This window comes from Pantherophis guttatus, chromosome 7, assembly GCF_059756535.1.
Source record: "Pantherophis guttatus breed Tessera chromosome 7, ASM5975653v1, whole genome shotgun sequence".
Lineage (NCBI taxonomy): Eukaryota > Metazoa > Chordata > Lepidosauria > Squamata > Colubridae > Pantherophis > Pantherophis guttatus.
In genome coordinates, this window is record NC_142069.1 from 35,234,737 (window position 1) to 35,254,800 (window position 20,064).

Here is a 20,064-nt window from a genome sequence, read left to right on the forward strand (position 1 = left end):
GAAATACTTTAAAAGTTATAAAAATAAAATATTATTTCAACTTCTTACAAAACATGCACACCACCTGTAAAATATGTATAATTTTATATAAACTTACAGAAAAGATGGATAAATATGAAAAAATATTAACTAAATTTCATAAGGTAAATTAAATGCACAGCAAAAGTCTAACATATTGCTTAGATATGCACCAAGTAAGTATGATTATCAAAGATCTGGATACTGGTTTGAATAAAAAAAGCTGAAGCCTATCATATACAGAGAATAAGTACCAGATTAGGAAAGATTTCTTTCTCTTTCAATATATTTCATGCAAACATCTGCACATCAGTAATGTAGATGTATCTTTCTAGTATGTATCTTCCACAAAACAATAATGCACTTAAACAACCTTAGTGTAATAATGCAATCTGTATCAGAAGTTCCCATCATCATCATCATAAGTATCAGAGTACCGCACAACAGAAATAAGTCGCTATAAGAACAAAGCTTTTTCTCATATAATCTTGTCCCTGTGTTGTTATTTATTTATCTCAATTGATTAATGCTGTATTAAAAGCAAAGCATTAAAGCATTAAAACAGCAGATTAGGCCAATCAAGCAAATAAAAATGTTTTAAAATAGAATTGCCAAACTTTTTATAGCCAAGAGGCACATTTGGAATTTTGAGAGCATTTTTATCAGTACTTCAAAAATGACTGTCATCATGGTGAGGCTGATCACAAATTATCCATCTATTAGAAGGCAAATTAAAGCATTGGGCTGCAGCCCCCAAATGTTTTTCTAAGAACGATTCTGGGATTCATGCAGGACCAAAATGCACAGTTGGAAATGCAGGCTGTACTTGAGGTTAATGATTACCCTTGAGCAAGCTGGCTACCCATTCATTTTTTAAAAAAATTAAAAAATAGAAAAATTAAATACAGTATGGGAGGGAACGGGATGGTGCCAAGAAACATGTTGGCAACCGCTGTTACCTCCAGGGATCATGCTGGAAAGGCGAAGTCTTTTAAAAATCTGGACAAATAAGGGAGTGTCAATCCAGCAGCAGTCAAAATTAACCACATTTCTACAAAGGAGGGGGAGGGAGCGGAAAGAGTATAGATCATATTTATTTTTACTTGACATTTACAAAGAAAGAACAGGTAAATCTAAAGAGCTAACCTTTGCAGAAATCTCCTTTGTCAAGGCCAGCAAAGAGACTCTCAGAGAACCTTGTAAACACTGGTGTAATTTTTTCTTTCACAAGTGGCCTGTCAAACATATAAATGCAATCATAAGTTACAATTTTACTGAAGGCTAAGAACTGTGGTTTTATTTTATTCTCCAATGTATCTCAAATCATGAAAAAAAAAATAGAAGTAGTGAATTCTAATTAAGGAGAGAAAATTAGAGAAAATTAGAAGAGGGAGAATTTGTAATGTCAGATGTATCTGGTTCTCTTTACATGCAACTCCAAATTAAGATGTCTATCTTGCAAAATTAGTGGGTCTTTGGAAATAACACATTTGAAAAAAAGAAAGAAATCCAAGTCTCTATTTTCTATTAAAGTTGCTAATTTGTTAATACGATTGTTAGCATGACTGCAAACAGCTTCTGAGTAATAATAGAGGAAACAAGGGATCAATAATAAATCCAGGAAATGTGCTCAGGTATCATTGACAATACTGCAACTGTTGGATTTCTAAATAGTCATTTAACCAGCAAAGTATTTGGGGTAATTTTACTATTTCTAACTTCCTAGTTCTGGTTGATGTTGTTCTAGAAAGCAGAAGAATACGTCCCGAGATCTACACGTCAATTATAATACATGTACTCCAGTATGTGGAAAGAAGTAAAAAATAAGCCAAGCTGATTTATAGTTGCCTTATATGTGGAAGAACTACAAGGGCTGCCCAGGATTGTGAAATATCAGCTGTGTTTCTGCTTGTGGAGAATCTGATGCAAGACAGAATATGATCAAGCACAGTCTTCTCTTCTTTTTCTCCCATCTTCTTACTTCTCAAATATCTTCTACTCAGCCTAAAATAAAATTGAATGGATACTATAGCAGTTACATGAAATTGTTTGCACTATGTTATTTCAAAGTTATCAGATTTTAGAGATTATGCTTTCCACCTATGCACTAGCCACTTGCCCAACAAAGATCTCTCACATACATACATACATACATACATACATACATACATACATACTATTAACACAAAAGAACAGATTAGGTTCCTACACTTTGGGAACTTTTAATTTTTGTTATTTTTCTTTATTATAAAAATTTTGATCTGGTTCATAGATCACTATTTGTTTTTTTTATTTACTGTGATATACAAACTCATACTAAGTAATAGTTAAAAATGAACCAAGCCAATATGCTTATTGGGTATGACCAGACCAGTTTAGTCTAGTGGTTAAAGCACCAGGCTAGAAACCAGGAAATTGTTTTAATTTCGCTACTGGGATGAAAGCTGGTTAGGTGACTTTGGGTCAATCACTCTTCTCAACTCAATTTACCTCAAGAGTTTTTGTTGTGGGAAAAATGGAAGGAGGAAGGAGTGTTAGGTATGTTTGCTGCCTTGAGTTATTTGTACAAAATAATAAAGGCAGGATTTAAGGAAATCTAAAAACCAACAACTGCTTTGGGTTTCAACAGAAAGTTAATTTGCATAGTTCTCCTTTCATTATGGAGTTGAATCAGACATGAACTTGCACTCTTGATTCTTAAAGGGTAATATCTGAACTAGAAAGCAGCAACACAACCTGAGAAATATTATAAATGAATTAATTACTCATAAAAGTTGGTCCTAGTTAGCAACTGCCTTGTTTAACAACCATTCACAGTTACGATTAAAAAAAAAGCAACTTTATGACCACTCCTTGCATTTACAACCTTTGGAAATCTGTGAAGCAAAGGAAAACTGAAGTAAAACAGTAAATCCAATTGTGGTTTCACTTGCAATCACCTCAATTGATCCCAACTGGTGCCTGTCGCAAATGTGGTTGCTAAATAAGGCATTTTAAAATATGAAATTATGACATTGACCCAACACTAAAGATGAATGCATTGACACAATCAATAGTGTTTAAATACTTAAAGGGCCAGATTAACTCTTTATCACTGGCTTAGAATAGCCCTGGCAACAGAGGTCTTCCACTTCAAATTGGGTTAATAGAAATCAATGAATTTTAGTACTGATAGAACTGCAGCAAGACGATGATTCAATTAAAGTCCCTCCTGTTTTAAATGTAGTAATTGCAAAACAACTAAACCAAAATGGGAGTTAAAGAATCTTTATCTGGGTGTTAAAACAGATCATTTGCTTGACTATCTAAGTTTACTTAACAAGTTCTGAGGAACATCATTTGTATAATTCCAGATAAGGTTAAGACATACATACCCTTTAGCTGATTCTGCAAAAACAAGAGGATACTTCTCATATGCCATTGATCCAACAGAGGGAGGTTCTGCTTTCTTTAGGATAAGTCTAGAGAGAACTGCTAAGGCTACTTGCTGGACCACAGCATCATCGCTGTAGATGCAGTGCTCAATGTATTCAAGGAGGCTGGGAAGAAATTGCTGAAAAGGACAAGACAGTACAGGTAGTCCTCGACTTACAACAGTTCATTTAGTGACCGTTCGAAGTTACAACGGCACTGAAAAAAGTGACTTATGACCATTGCAGCATCCCCATTGTCATATGATAAAAATGTAGATACTTGGCAACTGACTTATATTTATGATAGTTGCAATGTCCAGGGGTCACGTGATCACCTTTTGTGACCTTCTGACAAGCAAAGTCAATGGGGAAGCCAGATTCTTTTAACAACTGTTACTAAGTTAACAATTGCAGTGATTTGCTTAACAAGCGTGACAAGAAATGCCGTAAAATGGGGCTTAACCAATATCTCACTTAACAACATAAAGTTTGGCCTCAACTGTAGTCCAAAGTCAAGTCAAGGACTACCTGTACAAGATTTTTCAAGCTAGGACATAGATACATCAGAATCAGGAAGCCAATTTTCCATATAAACATAGAATTTAGTCTTATTTAATTCAAGCGGCTTACAAAGGGTATGCTATAATCCTCTAAACCAGGGGCAGCATTTTTTTTTTAATCTGGGGTTTATACTGTCTATGGAAATGCCCATGTGTGTGCCATTATTTTAAATCTTCAAGAACCCTTAGGGGTGGATTTGGGGAGATGTATAGAAAACAGATATGCTCTTCCAATGGCTTCAAAACAATTTCCCCCCCACCATTTTAGCTGTCAGAGAGTGAAGGGGGAAAAAATCACAGTCATAAATGGCTGTTGTGCTGCTATATTAGTAATGCATTTTACAGGGAATCTGGGAGTGGCAAAAACATACCTGGAAGGCTACAGGTTGCCCATCATGCCTTATGTGAAGGATGCAATATGTGGGCATCTAACGTGTGCTTTCTTCCCTATTTTCTATCATTTATTTATTTACATTAAAAGTTTACACCGGCTGTTTCCTAGCAACCCTAATCAGGCAGCTGCATTTGTCATCTTCTTCAATCAAATCTTTCAGGGTCTTAAAAGCGAATTCAGGGAAGTGGCATTACTTAGCCATACCCTACTGGTTTCTAAATGCAAATATAGGGAGAAGCTAATAAGAAATTCAAAGGCTACAAAACAGACTGAACAATTTAAACAAAAAACCAGGAAAGCTCTGATGGTAAATTATTCTGTTGTCAAGAAACATATCAGCAAAGTTTCCAGGAATCAAACGTGACTCAGAGGAAACTATTTGATTAAAAATAGTTAAATGAACTACCTTAGCTATTAAAAGCAATTCTACATTTCAATGTAAAAACAAAATTAAATTAGTCTGTCTCTTAGGGATACATTTATAACTTCTATATCCATCTCTAGCATTCTTAACCTAATTGCAAATCTGCATGGGTTGCATATTTCATACTCCTCCTCCCACTCTCCCCCTTCATAACACTTTATACTGCTGTTTCCGTGATGTACTGTTTCACGATAAATGTCCATCTAAACTTTTGTACCCTATGAAATGATGTTCTCTCCTCTAAAGAGACAGACGCAAGGCTTAAATTGTAGATCTGAGAAAATTTACTAAACTTCCTAAGATGTAAAGGTAAAAGTAAAGGTTCCCCTCGCACATATGTGCTAGTCGTTCTCGACTCTAGGGGGTGGTGCTCATCTCCGTTTCAAAGCCAAAGAACCAGAGCGTCCAAAGATGTCTCCGAGGTCATGTGGCTGGCATGACTAAACGCCAAAGGCGCACAGAACACTGTTACCTTCCTACCAAAGGTGGTCCCTATTTTTCTATTTGCATTTTTTATGTGCCTTCGAACTGCTAGGTTGGCAGTTATTATTCAGGCTATTGAATATTTAAAAAATTGAGTTCACTCTAAGAGCAGCTAAATATATAAACTGGGCATGGGAATTCTGCAATTCATCTCCCACTGAGCTACATGCTCCACAAGGTGTCATGGTAAGCACTACAGGTAGTCCTTGACTTACAACCATTCGCTCAGTGATGGTTCAAAGTTACGATGGCACTGAAAAAAACAACTTATAACCAGTTTTCACACTTACAACTGTTGCAGCATCCCAAGGGCCACATGATTAAAATTTGGGTACTTGCCAACTGTCATATATTTATGACAGTTGCACTGTCCCGGCCTCATGTAATCACCATTTGTAACCTTCCCAGCTGGCTTCCAATAAGCAAAGGCAATGGGGGAAGCCAGTTTCACTTAATAAACTCATGATTCACTTAACAACTGCAAGGATTCGCTTAACAACTATGAAAAAGATATTGTAAAATGGCGCACCGTTCCTTTAACTGTCTTGCTTAGCAACAGAAATTTTGGGCTCTATTGTAGTCGTAAGACAAGGGCTACTTGAATCCCTCAGCCTCATCCTATCTGCAATGTGAGATAACCGTGGCATTACTTTTTCAACAGCCCAGGGCTTACTGGAATAATGGAGTGCATAAACCTGAAGTGCTCTTATTACTCACTTCTGTGAATGTTTACATACGCTGCATAAAACAAAACATGCTAATGTTAATTAAGTTCATGCATTATATTTAAACAAGATTTTCAAGAATCTAGCAACTATTAATTTGATAGTTGTGAGCTGTGCAAGTTTCGTATCCAGGATATTCTTCTGAGATTCTGGATCTGGCATAAACCAATTATTTTATTTTTATTATTAACTGAAACACAAAGAATAGAATAAATATAAAGCTATCTCAGAACAAATAAATACAGCCCTAGGCACTGGATTCTCTTAGCCAATGGCAGTTAGATTTTGCAGACTATAAACACTATAGGCATTTCTTGAGCTTCTTTCCACATAATCCCCGCATTAATTAAAACATGGGTGGGCAACCTGTGCTGAATTAGAACTCTCTGCATTTGACATTGTTGGAGATGACTGCTTGGACTGAAACTCAATAATATACAGAGATGCTTGTATTGTTTCCCCACAGGTGAAAAGGTGCTGAAACGGTTACCTACCTTTTCAAATTGTTTCATCAGAAACATCGCTTTAGAAAAATTCAAAACAGAATACCATTCAAATCCGCCTCTGAAAACCTATTAAAAAGAAAAACAAAGGACCGGTCCAGATTCAATATGACTTTTCCAAAGGACTCTCAAACTGATTCTGCAAAGTTTGCCCAAAGATAATTATGTCACAAAAGTTAACACTGATTGACGAGGGGCATCTTTTCAGTATTAACTGTATTCATATATACAAGCATCATCACAGATCATGCTAAAAAATGGCTGAAACGAATCTGACATGTCAATATGCAAAAACTGTGCTCTGTCTTCAGCTCTTGCCCTCCCTTACATATTCAGGCACTGTTTCGAGAAGCCCAACTAAAAGAAAACTAAAACATTTAGCTAAGTAAATGTAAAACATTTACAAATTTAAAATTTAAATTAAAAAATAAAAACATTTAGAGGAATAATTCTCTTAAGCCATGAACTGCAGATTTAATATTTGGCCAGCCCCTTGGCAAAAATCTTCCTATTGCTATAAAATCTAGCATTTTATTTAATCTGATATTTCCTCCACTGCACCTTGAAATGGCACAATATTTTGCTGTTGTTGAAATGCTTTTATGCATTTCATTTCTGCTATATTGACTGTGGTCTTTTATTTAAAATGTAACCTCCCATAAATATGCAAAAAAATGTTGTGCAGGAAAAATTCGTAGACCAAAAAGTAGAATTGTTACTGTCCTCTTGTTCCATTTTCCAATGAGTTTTTTATCATTGACATTTCAGTTTTGTACCCATTTATTCTTTTCCATATATATAAGGGCAGTTTTTTCAGTGAAAGTTAGTTATGGTTAACAAATGGTTGATATATATAGTAACTTTCCTTTTGTGGGTGATACACTTTACATTTGATGAAATAGATTATGATCCATGAACAATTATAATAAATTTCTTAATCCTTAAGGTACCATAAAACTCAAATTCCTTAAATAACACATATCATGCATTTCCCTCCAGTCAATACACATATAGGTCATTTCCGTTGCTGAGGATAAATTAGACTTGTCATTTATTATCAGAAATATTTAGATCTATTCCAGAAAAATGCAAAGCAAACATTACAGTACTATGGGCATATGTTCATTAGATCTTTTACCGAAGTTTACATATTAATTTTAACTTAGTACCTTATTACCTTTTCAACAATTTCTTTCACCACAGAATCAGACAATAAGATATTCTCATGAAGAAGCAAAACAGAAATAACTTTAAGCAGGGAATCACAACAAGGCACTGTGAGATCAGATGTATCTATTATTTTTGTTAAAGTCTGGAATAGAAAACAAATAATGATTTTCAAAATTCTAAGACATTCAGGCAAAATAACAATATGCTTCAATTAATATTATTGTTTCTCTCATTATTTCACATATACAACAGTACACAGAAAGAATCCTCACAATGTGAAAATGTAAACAAAATACTGTTAATATTCCTTTATACCAAAAGGTGTCTATAAAACACTTTTTCTCAGAAAGTTTTCAGCAGGTGGGCTGAATATGGAGACTAAAAAAGAATGACACATTTAAAAAGATAATCTAATTGCATTTAAGATTTAGAAACACATTATGTGAGTTTGGCACATTGCCTACATTTCTTTCAATGAAATCTTTTGTTCTAATGGCAATTCATTCTAGTATATATGGTGACTAATTTTAGTGAGAATTAAAATGTTTCTTTGCTTTCTTTCCAAAATGTGGGTCTTTTAACATTTCTTTCTGAAGCCATTTTTGTTATTTGTTCATCTAAAAATGTTGTCTTATCTGACACCTTATTCAGTGTTTTATTCTATCACACTGTGAGCTGTGCCTATCTCTCAATCTCTCTATTGTCATGTTCCTCTCAGCTGCTTCTTCCTTCTGAAGCAATATTGCCAATATTGCACAACAGTATAGTAAGAGAGTCAGTGAGGCATAAGAAAAAAGAATTACACATTCCGGCAGAGAGAAGTTCCCTGAGGATGAGCTCCAGCACCAGTCTGAAAGCTCAGATGACTAAACCTCTAGTCCTGGTAACTGAACCAGATTGGATCCTGCAACATTAACCTGGGACACGTATTTTTGCTTTCATTCATAAAAGAGAATCTATCTAGGAATCTTTTTCAGATTGTATAAAATGATTAGTAAGATTTATTCTTCAGAATATTCTTCAGGTTAATGTCATATATCATTAGATATAATCTTTTGACACAACCTATACAGCAGTTAAGTCATACTGCTTACCTGCCTTTCCCAACCTAGTGCTGGTTAAATATATTCAGATGACAATCATTAATATTCCCAGAATTGTCATTTCAGTTCAGAAATGCCCCCAAGAGCATCAGATTAAAGAGGTTTTCCTCATAACAAACCCACATGACCTGCTCCAATTTAAAAAAAAAAAAAGGTTAACCTTACCGTACAAACTTCTTCAGGTTGTGAAATTTTTGAGCCATATGCATACTCTACTATGATTAAGTAGACCTGCAATAATCTTTCCATTTGTTCAGAAGCTTCACAACAGTTGTCCTTGGTTACCTTTTCTTGCAACGTAAAAACTGATTCCTGATTTTTTTTTTTTTTGACAAAAATAGTTTAATTCAAAATGTGGATTAATAAAAATAAGACAGAAGATACATTAAGATTAATGAGATTCAGTGTTTATAACTTTTGTGTTTTTGTCTTCTTCCTTATTTCAGAGATAACTATAGCAGTGGACAGCCACTCATTTCTACACGGGCATATGATACCAATAAAGAACCAGTCTTGGTAAGTACAATAATTTTGTTTGTCTCTTTGTTTATCTCTGGGACTCTTCCACATGACTCCAAAGCTGAACTATAAAGATTTCAACTCATACAGTAGCTCCAATATGTGCCACTCAAAAAGATTAATAACAATATACTTATGGAGTCTGGCTCATCACTGGTGTCATCAAAGCAGCATTATAGATGAGATTGATTCTGCCCTGCTATTCGCACCGCACTGCTTTATAACACTTAAATGAGGCTGATGTGAAAGCAATATTGGACAAAGTATTATTTTCACACAACTTTTGGATGAATCTGTAAACAGAATATATCGACATAGTTGTTTGTGACTACAGGTAGTCCTCAACTTATGATCACAAATAGCCCAAAATTTATGTTGCTAAGTGAAACATTTGTTAAGTGAGTTTTGCCCCATCTTACAACCTTTCTTGCTACCATTATTAAATGAATCACTGTAGTTGTTAGGTTAACAACACGGTTGTTAAGTGAATCTGGTTTTCCCACTTTGTCAGAAAATTACAAAAGTTTATCCCATGACCCCGGGTCATAAATACGAACCACGTACCAAGTATCCAAATTTTGATCATGGGGAAGCTGCGATGGTCTTAAGTGTAAAAAATGGTCATGTTACTTTTTTCAGTGCTGTTATAACTTTGAACTGTCGCTAAATGAACGGTTGTAAATCAAGGACTACCTGTACATCTGCTGTATTTTTTCATCAGTTCAGCTTTCAGAACAGTTTTCCCCAAACATAAGTCTATAGTAATTGGAACAACTACTCTTATATATCACAGGGAGGACAACCATTTTGGGATGGCTTATATCAGCGGTTCTCAACCTGGGGGTCGCGACCCCTTTGGGGGTCGAACGGCCATTTCACAGGGGTCGCCAAAGCCCTCTCTCGCCCCCCCCCCACGCCTTCACTCACCCTCACTCTCTGCTCTGTTGGATCGCCAGCCATTCGCTTACCCCGCCCACTCCCAATCTATTGCTGCCTCCTGAGTCCCAGCTGATGGCTAGAGGAAAAAAAACTATTTAAATTCTTGCCGCGGGGCTTCAAAGGGCCGCCCTATAGCCAGTGGTGGGATTCTGCCGGTTCTAGGGGGTTCGGCCGAACTGTTTGTTAAATTGCTGGCTCGCCCCGCCCCTTGCCCCGCACCACTATTTATTGTCAATAAATAGTGGTGGACGAGGGACGGGCAAGCCAGCAATTTAACAAATGGTTCGGTGTTTTTTTGTAATTTTATTGGCCCACGGAGCTTCAGCATAGGCTAATTAGCCCTTGATTAGATCGGCTCCAGACTCTCAGCTGATTTGCTCTCAGCTGTTTTGCTCAGGGCTCTGCTGCTTGCTGGAGCAGATTTTTTTTCCCCTAGCTATGCTGAAAAACGAAACTGAAAGTAAAGCAGGCTGTTGGCTTTGCTGTTGCTGCAAGGTTGGAAAATTAGGCGGGCAGATTTCTTTTCTTTTTCCTCACCAAAAAAGGTAGGTGCAAACAATGGGAAATTTAGGGAAAAAGGGGAGAGTTCAAGTTTTTAAACACAAAAGAAAAAAAGCTCTATTTAACTAGGGAATTGTAATAATTGAGATACTATTAATTGTATATTGTGTTGAAAGCAGAAATGGTTAAGTTGTGGTTTGGAGGAATATATGGGGGAAATTATTTGGTTTATTATTATTGGTAAATATAATTAATTGATTTGTAAGAAATTGGATTGCATGGAAATAATTGGAATATTCATGTTCATATTGATTAATATACAAAAAAGGTAGTTATATAACTAATTGATTTATATTAAAATGTTGAATTTATATTAAACAACTGTAATATTACATAATTAACCAATGTGACGATGGATATAAAAATAGATGACAATGGGAAGGGATATAATATAGAATAGAAGGGAAAAATTGAATTTGATTAAGATTAGAGATGAGGATGAAGGGTAATATTGGTTTTTTACAAAAATAGATGAGGAATAAATATGGCAAAAAGGAAATATAGAAATTGTAAATTTAATTGAAATGACTAAACACTGTTTAAATTTGTGAACCGGCCAAATACTCTGTTCAAAGAAAATATATTGTATGTTTGTATGTGTGTTTCTAATTATTGTTATTTATTCATATTTGTTCTATTTTATTCTTTAAAGTTTAACAATTCATTCTTTATCTTAATATCTTTATATTTGTTTGGGGTTGGCTTTCTTCCCTTTCATCTTTTTTATTGTACAGCAATCTTTCTCCTCAAACCTACCACCTCTCTCTTTTCTTTCCTTCTTACTTTCTCTTCCTCCCCCTCTTCTTCTCCTCCCTACTTCCTCTTCCTTTCTCCTCCTCTCTTCCTCCCTCTCTTACCCTCCCTCCTACTCTAATTTCCCTTCCCTTCCTTCATCCCTCTCTATTACTGTATCCTTTTATGCATATGGACTACTCAGAGGGCTGAAAAAGTTATTTTTGACTGGTCCTCGCACTTTTGACCAGTCCTCGAACTTACGACTGTCCTCACATTTTACATTTTTGCCCTATCTTGTCACATGGTGAAGAGAAGCAGTTGTGAAATGAGTGACACGGTTGTTAAGAATGCTACAATGGGCATAAATGATGATCAGTCATAAATGCGAAGACCGGTCAAAAGTGCGAGGACCTGTCAGAAATCACTTTTTTCAGCCCTCTGGATAGTCCTTTTGTGCACATGGACTACTCAGAGGGCTGAAAAAGTTATTTTTGACTGGTCCTCGCACTTTTGACCAGATCTAGAATTTACGACTGTCCTCACATTTTACGTTTTTTGCCCTACCTTATCACCATGGTGAAAAGAAGCAGTTGTGAAATGAGTGACATGGTTGTTAAGAATGCTGCACGGGCATAAATGTGAGGATGGTCATAAGTGTGAGGACCAGTCAAAAGTGCAAGGACCTGTCAGAAATGACTTTTTTCAGCCCTCTGAGTAGTCCCTATACACATAGCCACGCCCACCCGGTCACACGACCAGCTAGCCACCCCCACCCAGTCACATGACCTCCAAGCCATGCCCACAAAATAAGCCACGCCCACAGAACCGGTAGTAAAAAAATTTAGAACCCACCCTGGTTGGGGGTCACCACAACATGAGGAACTGTATTAAAGGGTTGCGGCATTAGGAAGGTTGAGAACCACTGGCTTATATTGAGTACTCCACTGTTTGCTGGAATACAAAATAATACTTGATCCTTGCTAGGTCAACATAAAATACTTTTCCTAAGTTTTTCATTATGTAATCTTATCACTAATATTAGGCTGAGAGTTGGGACTTCTCTTTGTATTTCAATCGTCTTCAACTCACCTGCAAACATTTGAAAAAGATATCAAAATGTTCCCTATAGATGAATCTAGCAGCTGATTGTGCCATATGTTTGCAAACTTCTCCAATGGAAACCCAAGGGAGTATAACCTCTGTTTCTGTAACTGGTCCCATCTTCTTCAAAATTAACAGTATGGCCTGCAAAAAGAATCTCAGATATATGAGGGCTATTTTCTAAATAAAAATTTTAAACAGTTATTGTCAATAACCTCTACAGTAATTGGTTATTCTATGTGAAATGATCATTATGGAATACAGAAATCAGAAATCAAAAAGTTAAGAGATATAATTCTTCCTTCCATAGCCATGATTTCTGTCCAATTCAGTATTTCAACTAATCAAAGGATAATAATTCAATATTGGATCAAATGTCTAAAAAGTTTCCTTTCAGTCTATGGGAGAAACGAGCAATCTACCACACTCACTCAATAGCTGAAAAATTTTCTCATATGACCAGATTATGGTAATATAGTGCCAATCTAAGAGAATATTTGTAGCTCAGAGTTGAAATGAGGGATACTTGGTGCTCTCTGAGCTTAATTGTTTCCTTGCAGACGTGTCATTACTCAAACTTGGTAACATCATTAGTGTACTAATACAGGTAGTCCTTGACTTACAACAGTTCATTTAGTGACCATTCAATGTTACAATGGCATTGAAAAATGGGACTTATGACCGTTTTTCGTATTTACAACCTTAGCAGCATCCCCATGATCATGTGACTAAAATTCAGATGCTTGGCAACTGGTTCATATTTATGAGGGTTGCAGTGTCCCAAGGTCATGTGATCACCTTTTGAGACTTTGACAAGCAAAGTCAATGGAGAAGCCAGATTCACTTAACCAGATTACTAATTTATCAACTAGAGAGATTCACTTAAAAACTATGGCAAGAAGTTATAAAATGGGGCACAACCCACTTAATAAATGTCTCACTTAATAACAGAAATGTTGGGCTCAATTGTGATCATAAGTCAAGGATTACCTGTAATTAAGTTCAGAGAGCATCAAGAACCCCTTATGGCAGGGGTGTCAAACTCAAGGCCTGCAGGCCAGATTCAGTCCACGAGGTGCTTAGATCTGGCCCACGGGGCCACCCTGGAAACAATGAGGGACCGGCCTGCAATGCCTCTGCCAGTGAAAACGGAGCTCGAGAGGGCCGCTCCATTTTCGCTGGCAGAGGGTTGCAGGAGGCAATCGCAGTCAGAAACGGAGCTCGGCAGCCTGTTTTCACTGGCAGAGTGCTTGGGCCGCCACAGCCCCCCCCGACATGAGTGACGTCAAGCTGGCTACGCCCACCCTGGCCATACACATCCCGCCCCGAGGTCAAACACAACCCTGATGAAGCCCTCAATGAAATCGAGTTTGACAACCCTGCTTTATGGTAATGTGATTTTTGTCCTTTACAAAATATAAAACAGGTATGTTAACTTCTGATGGATACATATTTTACTAAAATATATATTTTTAAGACCTTTCAAAATTGAATTCCACCATTGGCATTTACTTTCAGCCTACCCATTGACCAAGTAATAAGCAAAACATTCTTAAATAGTAGTTAATGGTGTTTAAAAGGTAAACAATCCAAATCTAAGATAACCTAAATATAGCAGATCAGATACTCTATTATTTAATGTATGGTATATCATACATGGAGTAGCATTATCTATTAACATTTCACCTAGATTAGTAAAACACAATAAAATATAAATGTTAAAAAAATCTATGTTCAAATACAATGTCTAGGCCCGTGATGGCGAACCTATGGCAAGCGTGCCACAGGTGGCACGCAACGCTTTCTCTGTGGGCACACAAGCCATCGTCCCAGTTCAGCTCCACCGCGCATGCATGCGCACCTCCCACTGGCCAAGTGGTCTTCGGGCACATGCGCATGCATGGGGCTGCACACACATTGCCTTTTGGGGGTTCCGGCCCGCTTGCTTTGGGCACTCAATCCGGAAAAGTTTAGCCATCACTAGTCTAGGCCATGAAGCGCAGCACTATCTATATTTTAAAAATCAGATTCTGGACAGGTATTTGCCTCTGTTTACGGACAGACACAGTGTGATCATAATTATAGATCTTCTATAAATTAGGTTATATTTGTTCCATGCACCAATAATTATTTACCTTTTCTGCACAGGAATGGAACATGTTTCTAACCCCTTTGCACATCTCAAAAATTAATTGTCCCACACCTTCCACTTTCTCTGGATGCTCTCCCAAATCAAGGAACATAAGGTTTAAAAGGGCATTTTTGTCAGAAACCTGTGAGACAAAATTGAAGAATGAAAATGTAGTGTTCCACTATTACACTCAAAATTTAGTTAATTCCCAGTGATACTCTTGACTTCTCCACCTGAAATTCTCAACACTGTAGTGCCATTTTACTTAAACTTAATTGGAATAAGTACGTGGACGAACACCATAGCCTATTAGTATTACTATTATAGAAAGATTTCAAATTATAATTGGCTGCCTGACAGTATGTTTATTATTACTAACATTTTACTGTCCTGTTAATATTATTGCTTGCTATTTTATTGATTTTATATTTTAATTGAATGTTACAGTTATTTGGTTTTATTTACACTTTAAACTACCATGAGTTGGTTTATGTCATCAACATATTAATATGATAAATATTTTATTTTCAATAAAATTCTTTCATTTCATAATGAAAAATATTTCATTAGTTGTTTTATTAGGTATCTCATTCTTTTTCTCAGGAATTCAGACCAATTTGGGATTTCAACAGCCTATCAAGTAGATCAAACAGAGCAACTAATTCATGTTTTCCTTGCAATGTAGTCCCTGATGGGAAGAGAAAAAAAGGTAAGTGGCCAGCTGTTCAGCAAGATTTTAAATAAAGCTACCCTTGTTCTAAGCACTCATGATAATCATGCTGCAGAAATGTGCATGTGGGAAAGTTAGTTGACCTGGCGTGTCAACTCAAATCACATTAACAGCACTTTACCAAATAACATTTAATTATTTGGTAGAAAAAGTAGATAAAGAATCCACAATCGCTTACAGGAACAAAATATGAACAGTTCCTGTAACAGGCTATTACTACACCGAGGACAAATAAAACTTATCTCCTACACACAAAATAATTACTGGCTCTTTACATATTGTGGTCAGAAAAAAGGAGGCATAGAAATTTGAACGCTGATTGCATAAATAAATCTTGTATCTGATAAAAGTTGTATACATCACTGAAATTCTATTGTTATAGCTTCTTAGCTTTACAGCCATAAAAACATATCACGTTTCTGGAATCTTGATTGCCTATTTAATCATGAGAATCCTGCCATGACAAACCTGATGCCTTTTTTTGGTCATACTATGTGTAAATTATTAATGTTGTTGTTGTTGTTGCATTATTACCCAGTAAAAGTTACAGCCTTCTGTGTTATATTTCTTTGTTTTTAGTGAGTTGGTTTATTCAGTAATATATGTAGAAAACTGGAAGGTCCTTATGAATGTCACCAGCTAAAAATATTCTTAGGCTTAATAGTATTTTGGCAAAAACTAAGTTAGTGTGCTATTTATATTATTGATAAGAAAAGAAAAACCTTGAAAAACTCACACAATTATATGGTTTTCCAAATGTCCATCTGTGTTCTTCAGAAAAAAACATTCAACACTATCATAAAATGTTATGTTTTCCTTCTTGCCCTGTTCCCCATCCATTTCTATTGTTGTTTATTACAGTCATTCATTGCCTTAAGATCACTATAGTTGCAATTACTATAATAATAACAATCATACCTATTGATTCTTGCTATCAAGGTCAGATGTATAAGCACAAGCCAAACTTGCACATCACAAACTGAAACAAAATTTCTTATGCTAGATGATTAAACTGAGACAAGAATCTCGAATTAATACAGAGCAATGCCCATAATTTACCACACTTCCCATTTAATAGTTCATAGTAGAAAATTGAAAAATTCTGACCTCATGCAGTAGTTTAATTCAAGAGTTAGAAATCCTTGGTTCAAATCGAACTGCAGGCATGAAGACAACTGGCTCAGATATAGTTCTTCCTCTCCCAGTTCTCTAATAGTTTCCCCCCCAAAATACGACCCACCTTGAGAATAAGCCCTAGTGAAGGGGGTGGGCGTGGCCAGCACAGGAGGTAACCTTTCCCTTCCCCAGTCACCTCATGGCTGCTGGGCCCCTTAATCACAGCCCGTGGATCAGCTGATCCAGCAAGGGCTGGAAGTTCTGTCTCTCCGGGCACCTGGAGATGTTTCTGGTGCAGCCAAGGGCCCCTCTCTTTCGCAGCTCACCTTGTGGCTATGGAGCAAGTGGCGAGCACAGTTTGCGCTCCGCCAGGCCTGGATCTCGGGTGTTGTTCAGGCTGCTGCTACGATGAAGCAGAAAGTCATGTGGCCCGTCAGAATCGACTCCTCCCCCTCATCTATACCCAGCTGTTGGGCCTGCTGCACCTGCTGCTGCTGCCCTTGCAAGGGGCTCTTTGCCCTCCTGGCTGTCTTGCTCTCAGCAGCCCTCCTGGGCTGCTCCTGCCTTGCATGAGGCAATTCAGCCCAGATCTACAACCTCCGGAGCACCTCCTCCATCACTGGCCTGGCAGGATCCCCACCAGCAGTCATGCTGCCCTGAGTGAGCTCCATGGCAGCTCTGCAGCAGGACGAAGGAGGGAGGGGGAGATTGCCCCTTCTTCCTATGCATCCCAAAACCCCACCTTCCCTGGCCACTCTTGCTGGAACAAGACATGCAACTCAGTTTTACCTGTGGAGGCCTCCCAGTGCAATGCTCTGCCGTAGCTTTGGAGCAAATGTCCCCCTTGCAGGATTACAAGGCTAGAGGCTTTGAAGCCGCGGAGGGAGCAGTTTGGATGTGCATCTGCAAGGCTCCCCTTTGAACCATGCTTGCCACCTTCTCCAAGGCCACAAAGTGAGCTGCGGAAGAGAGGGGCCCTTGGCTGTGAGGTTGCCTAATGCCATGGGGAGGGCTGGGGCTAGCAAGAGCGTGCCGGAAACATATCCAGGCGCCCAAAGAGACAGAACTCCCAGCCGTCGCTGGATCACCTGATCTGTGGGCCGCAATTAAGGGGCCCAGCAGCCATGAGGTGACCATGCTCGCGGCCTCCTGAACCTCAAAAAAATTAAGACACCCCCAAAAAGAAGCACTAGCCATTTTTGGGGGGAGAGGTGAAAAGAAAATAAGACCCAGTCATATTTTCAGGGAAACACAGTATATAAACTGGACATATCTTGGGAAGTTGCAAGTATTATATAACTGTTGTGGCCCACCAGCAGCCTGCGCGGATCGTGGCTGATCCCTACAATGAGGAGGCTGGTGTGGGGTCACGCCAGCAGCCGGCGCAGCCAGCGCTCATGTCGGACAGTGAGGAGGCTGAAGAGGATGTGGTGCCAGAGGCAAAGACCTCAGCCTGGGCCTTCAGAACCTCCAGAAGCTCCTTCAAATGGAGAGAGCGAAGTGGAGGAGCCTCTCCTCAATGCTCGAGCACGCAGGGCTGCCAAAAGGCAGGAGTGGCTACTCAGGAGGAGGAGGTCTCCTCGAGAGTAAGGATTGAGGATAATTGGCCACTCCCTTAGCCTATTTAAGTCGCACGCAGTTAGTAATTTCTTGCTGGAAACAACTTGTAATTATCATCAGAGCATTTTTTGAAAAGTCTTATCGTATCTGTTCTGGGCTGGTTGCCAACCTTTGTCGGACTTTGGTTTATTCTTGCTACTTAATAAATTTGATAAGGACCGTTGGTGTGTGTCAATATCCTCGGGAATCCGGAGCTGGGGCACAACAATAATATACATGCATATTGGGAGAGAAGAACTACTCTTAATACTGTGACTTCCATATTATACTTTGAGAATTGATATTACTGCATAGTTATCTAATGAACCCTTGACTAAAACAGGATTATAGCTTCTAACATGTATTATTAAGAAAAGATTATCATTCATGGTAGAGTATATGCTCTTCATGAAACAAAAATAGATGTCAGTGCCAAAGGGATCCCTGGCAACTGTTTCCATTGACTTAAATACCAGGGCCAGCTGGTCTCAAGGAAAACTATCCCTTTCCCATTCATTCTTCCCAGTATTGCTCCCCCTATCCAATACAACACCTACCTTCCTCATCAGGAAGGTGAAGCTTTCTGCTGCAAAGTTTCTGATGTGCTGTTTGCGATGAGCCAGAAGGGTACTGTACAATCTGTAAACACAATATTTTCATGTACAAAAAAAAGAATGAAAAGTAGCCAGGTCAACTGATTCTTCCAGCAACATTTTGCAAACTCACCAATCTAATTCAGGATAGGTCATATTTTGTTATATGTACAAACAGAACACATACACCAAAGTAGGTTAGCTCATAAGAATGGGGAAAAATTGACAAAGTTCACTTAGGCAGGGAAGAAACTGGTGACACAAATTGCAATGGTTGTTCCTAAGTAGTTCCATGGAAGCACAAGAGTGGGGTGATCAGAAGATTAAAGAAAAATACATTCCTGTTACTATATTCCTATCAACACACACACACATACACAAGAATGTAACAGAACAGTAATTAGTTATTCATTCATTATACTGGACATTTTTACAACCTAATATCATACACACATAAGATATTAAACAAATACAGGTATGAAAGGCAAATGGAACAATTGATGACTAAATAAATAGTAATCTATTAAATCTAAAATGGTTTAAATATCCGCACCAAAGTATTGAGTTTTCTGTCAGGAATAGTTAGATTTTGCTCTCAGCACATAATTGTACCAGGTTGCAGGTATATTTCCTTTACCTTCGATGGACACCCAATTCCTTACCAAAACCACATTCTGTGCCTGCCTGAAATCATAATTCTGAACATGTGAATATTTCTATATTAGATATTAAAGGTTTTCATTCAAAACAGTTTCCCAAGTAGTTTACAATATGATATTTATATGATTAATGTGACAAAATTTTCCTCTTGGGATAGGGTTCTGGTCCATTGTGCATTCTGTTTAAAATTAATAAGTGTTAGAAGAATTTTTATGGCTTGTACCAATCATTGATTTAAGTTTATTTAGTTTTATGGAAAGGTAGTTTATATAGCAGTTAGGGGCTGGACTGGAAAACAGAGTCTATGTATTCTAGTTCTCTCTTAGGCAGAAGAACTGGTTGAATGTCTTTGGGTCAGACATTTTCTCAACACAATGCATCTCCCAGGGTTGTTGTTATGGAAAAAATAGAAGGAGCAAGCATTAGTACACCATCTTGAGTTCTATAAAATGAAGGAGATATGTATGTTTAATCAATGTTATTGCATAGATATTCTTCCAAAGTTATTTTTTAAGATATGTATTTGCTTTTGCATGTGGTGAAAGGTTCTAGTACACTAAGGACTTTGGTTAAAATTAATGACATAA

General features: G+C 37.5%; 1 protein-coding gene across 1 annotated transcript in view; it reads right to left on the reverse strand.

Annotated features, from left to right (window-relative positions):
• Positions 1–20,064, reverse strand: part of UTP20 (UTP20 small subunit processome component) — an 81,280-nt gene that overhangs the window by 56,266 nt on the left and 4,950 nt on the right. Inside the window, exons 6-14 of the mRNA XM_034403173.3 lie at positions 18,782–18,863; positions 14,784–14,921; positions 12,637–12,792; positions 8,959–9,105; positions 7,698–7,832; positions 6,512–6,589; positions 3,393–3,571; positions 1,867–2,022; positions 1,165–1,253 (exon numbers count right to left, since the gene is read on the reverse strand). Coding sequence (XP_034259064.1) covers positions 1,165–1,253; positions 1,867–2,022; positions 3,393–3,571; positions 6,512–6,589; positions 7,698–7,832; positions 8,959–9,105; positions 12,637–12,792; positions 14,784–14,921; positions 18,782–18,863 — 1,160 coding nt within the window. The remainder of the gene's footprint in view (positions 1–1,164; positions 1,254–1,866; positions 2,023–3,392; positions 3,572–6,511; positions 6,590–7,697; positions 7,833–8,958; positions 9,106–12,636; positions 12,793–14,783; positions 14,922–18,781; positions 18,864–20,064) is intronic.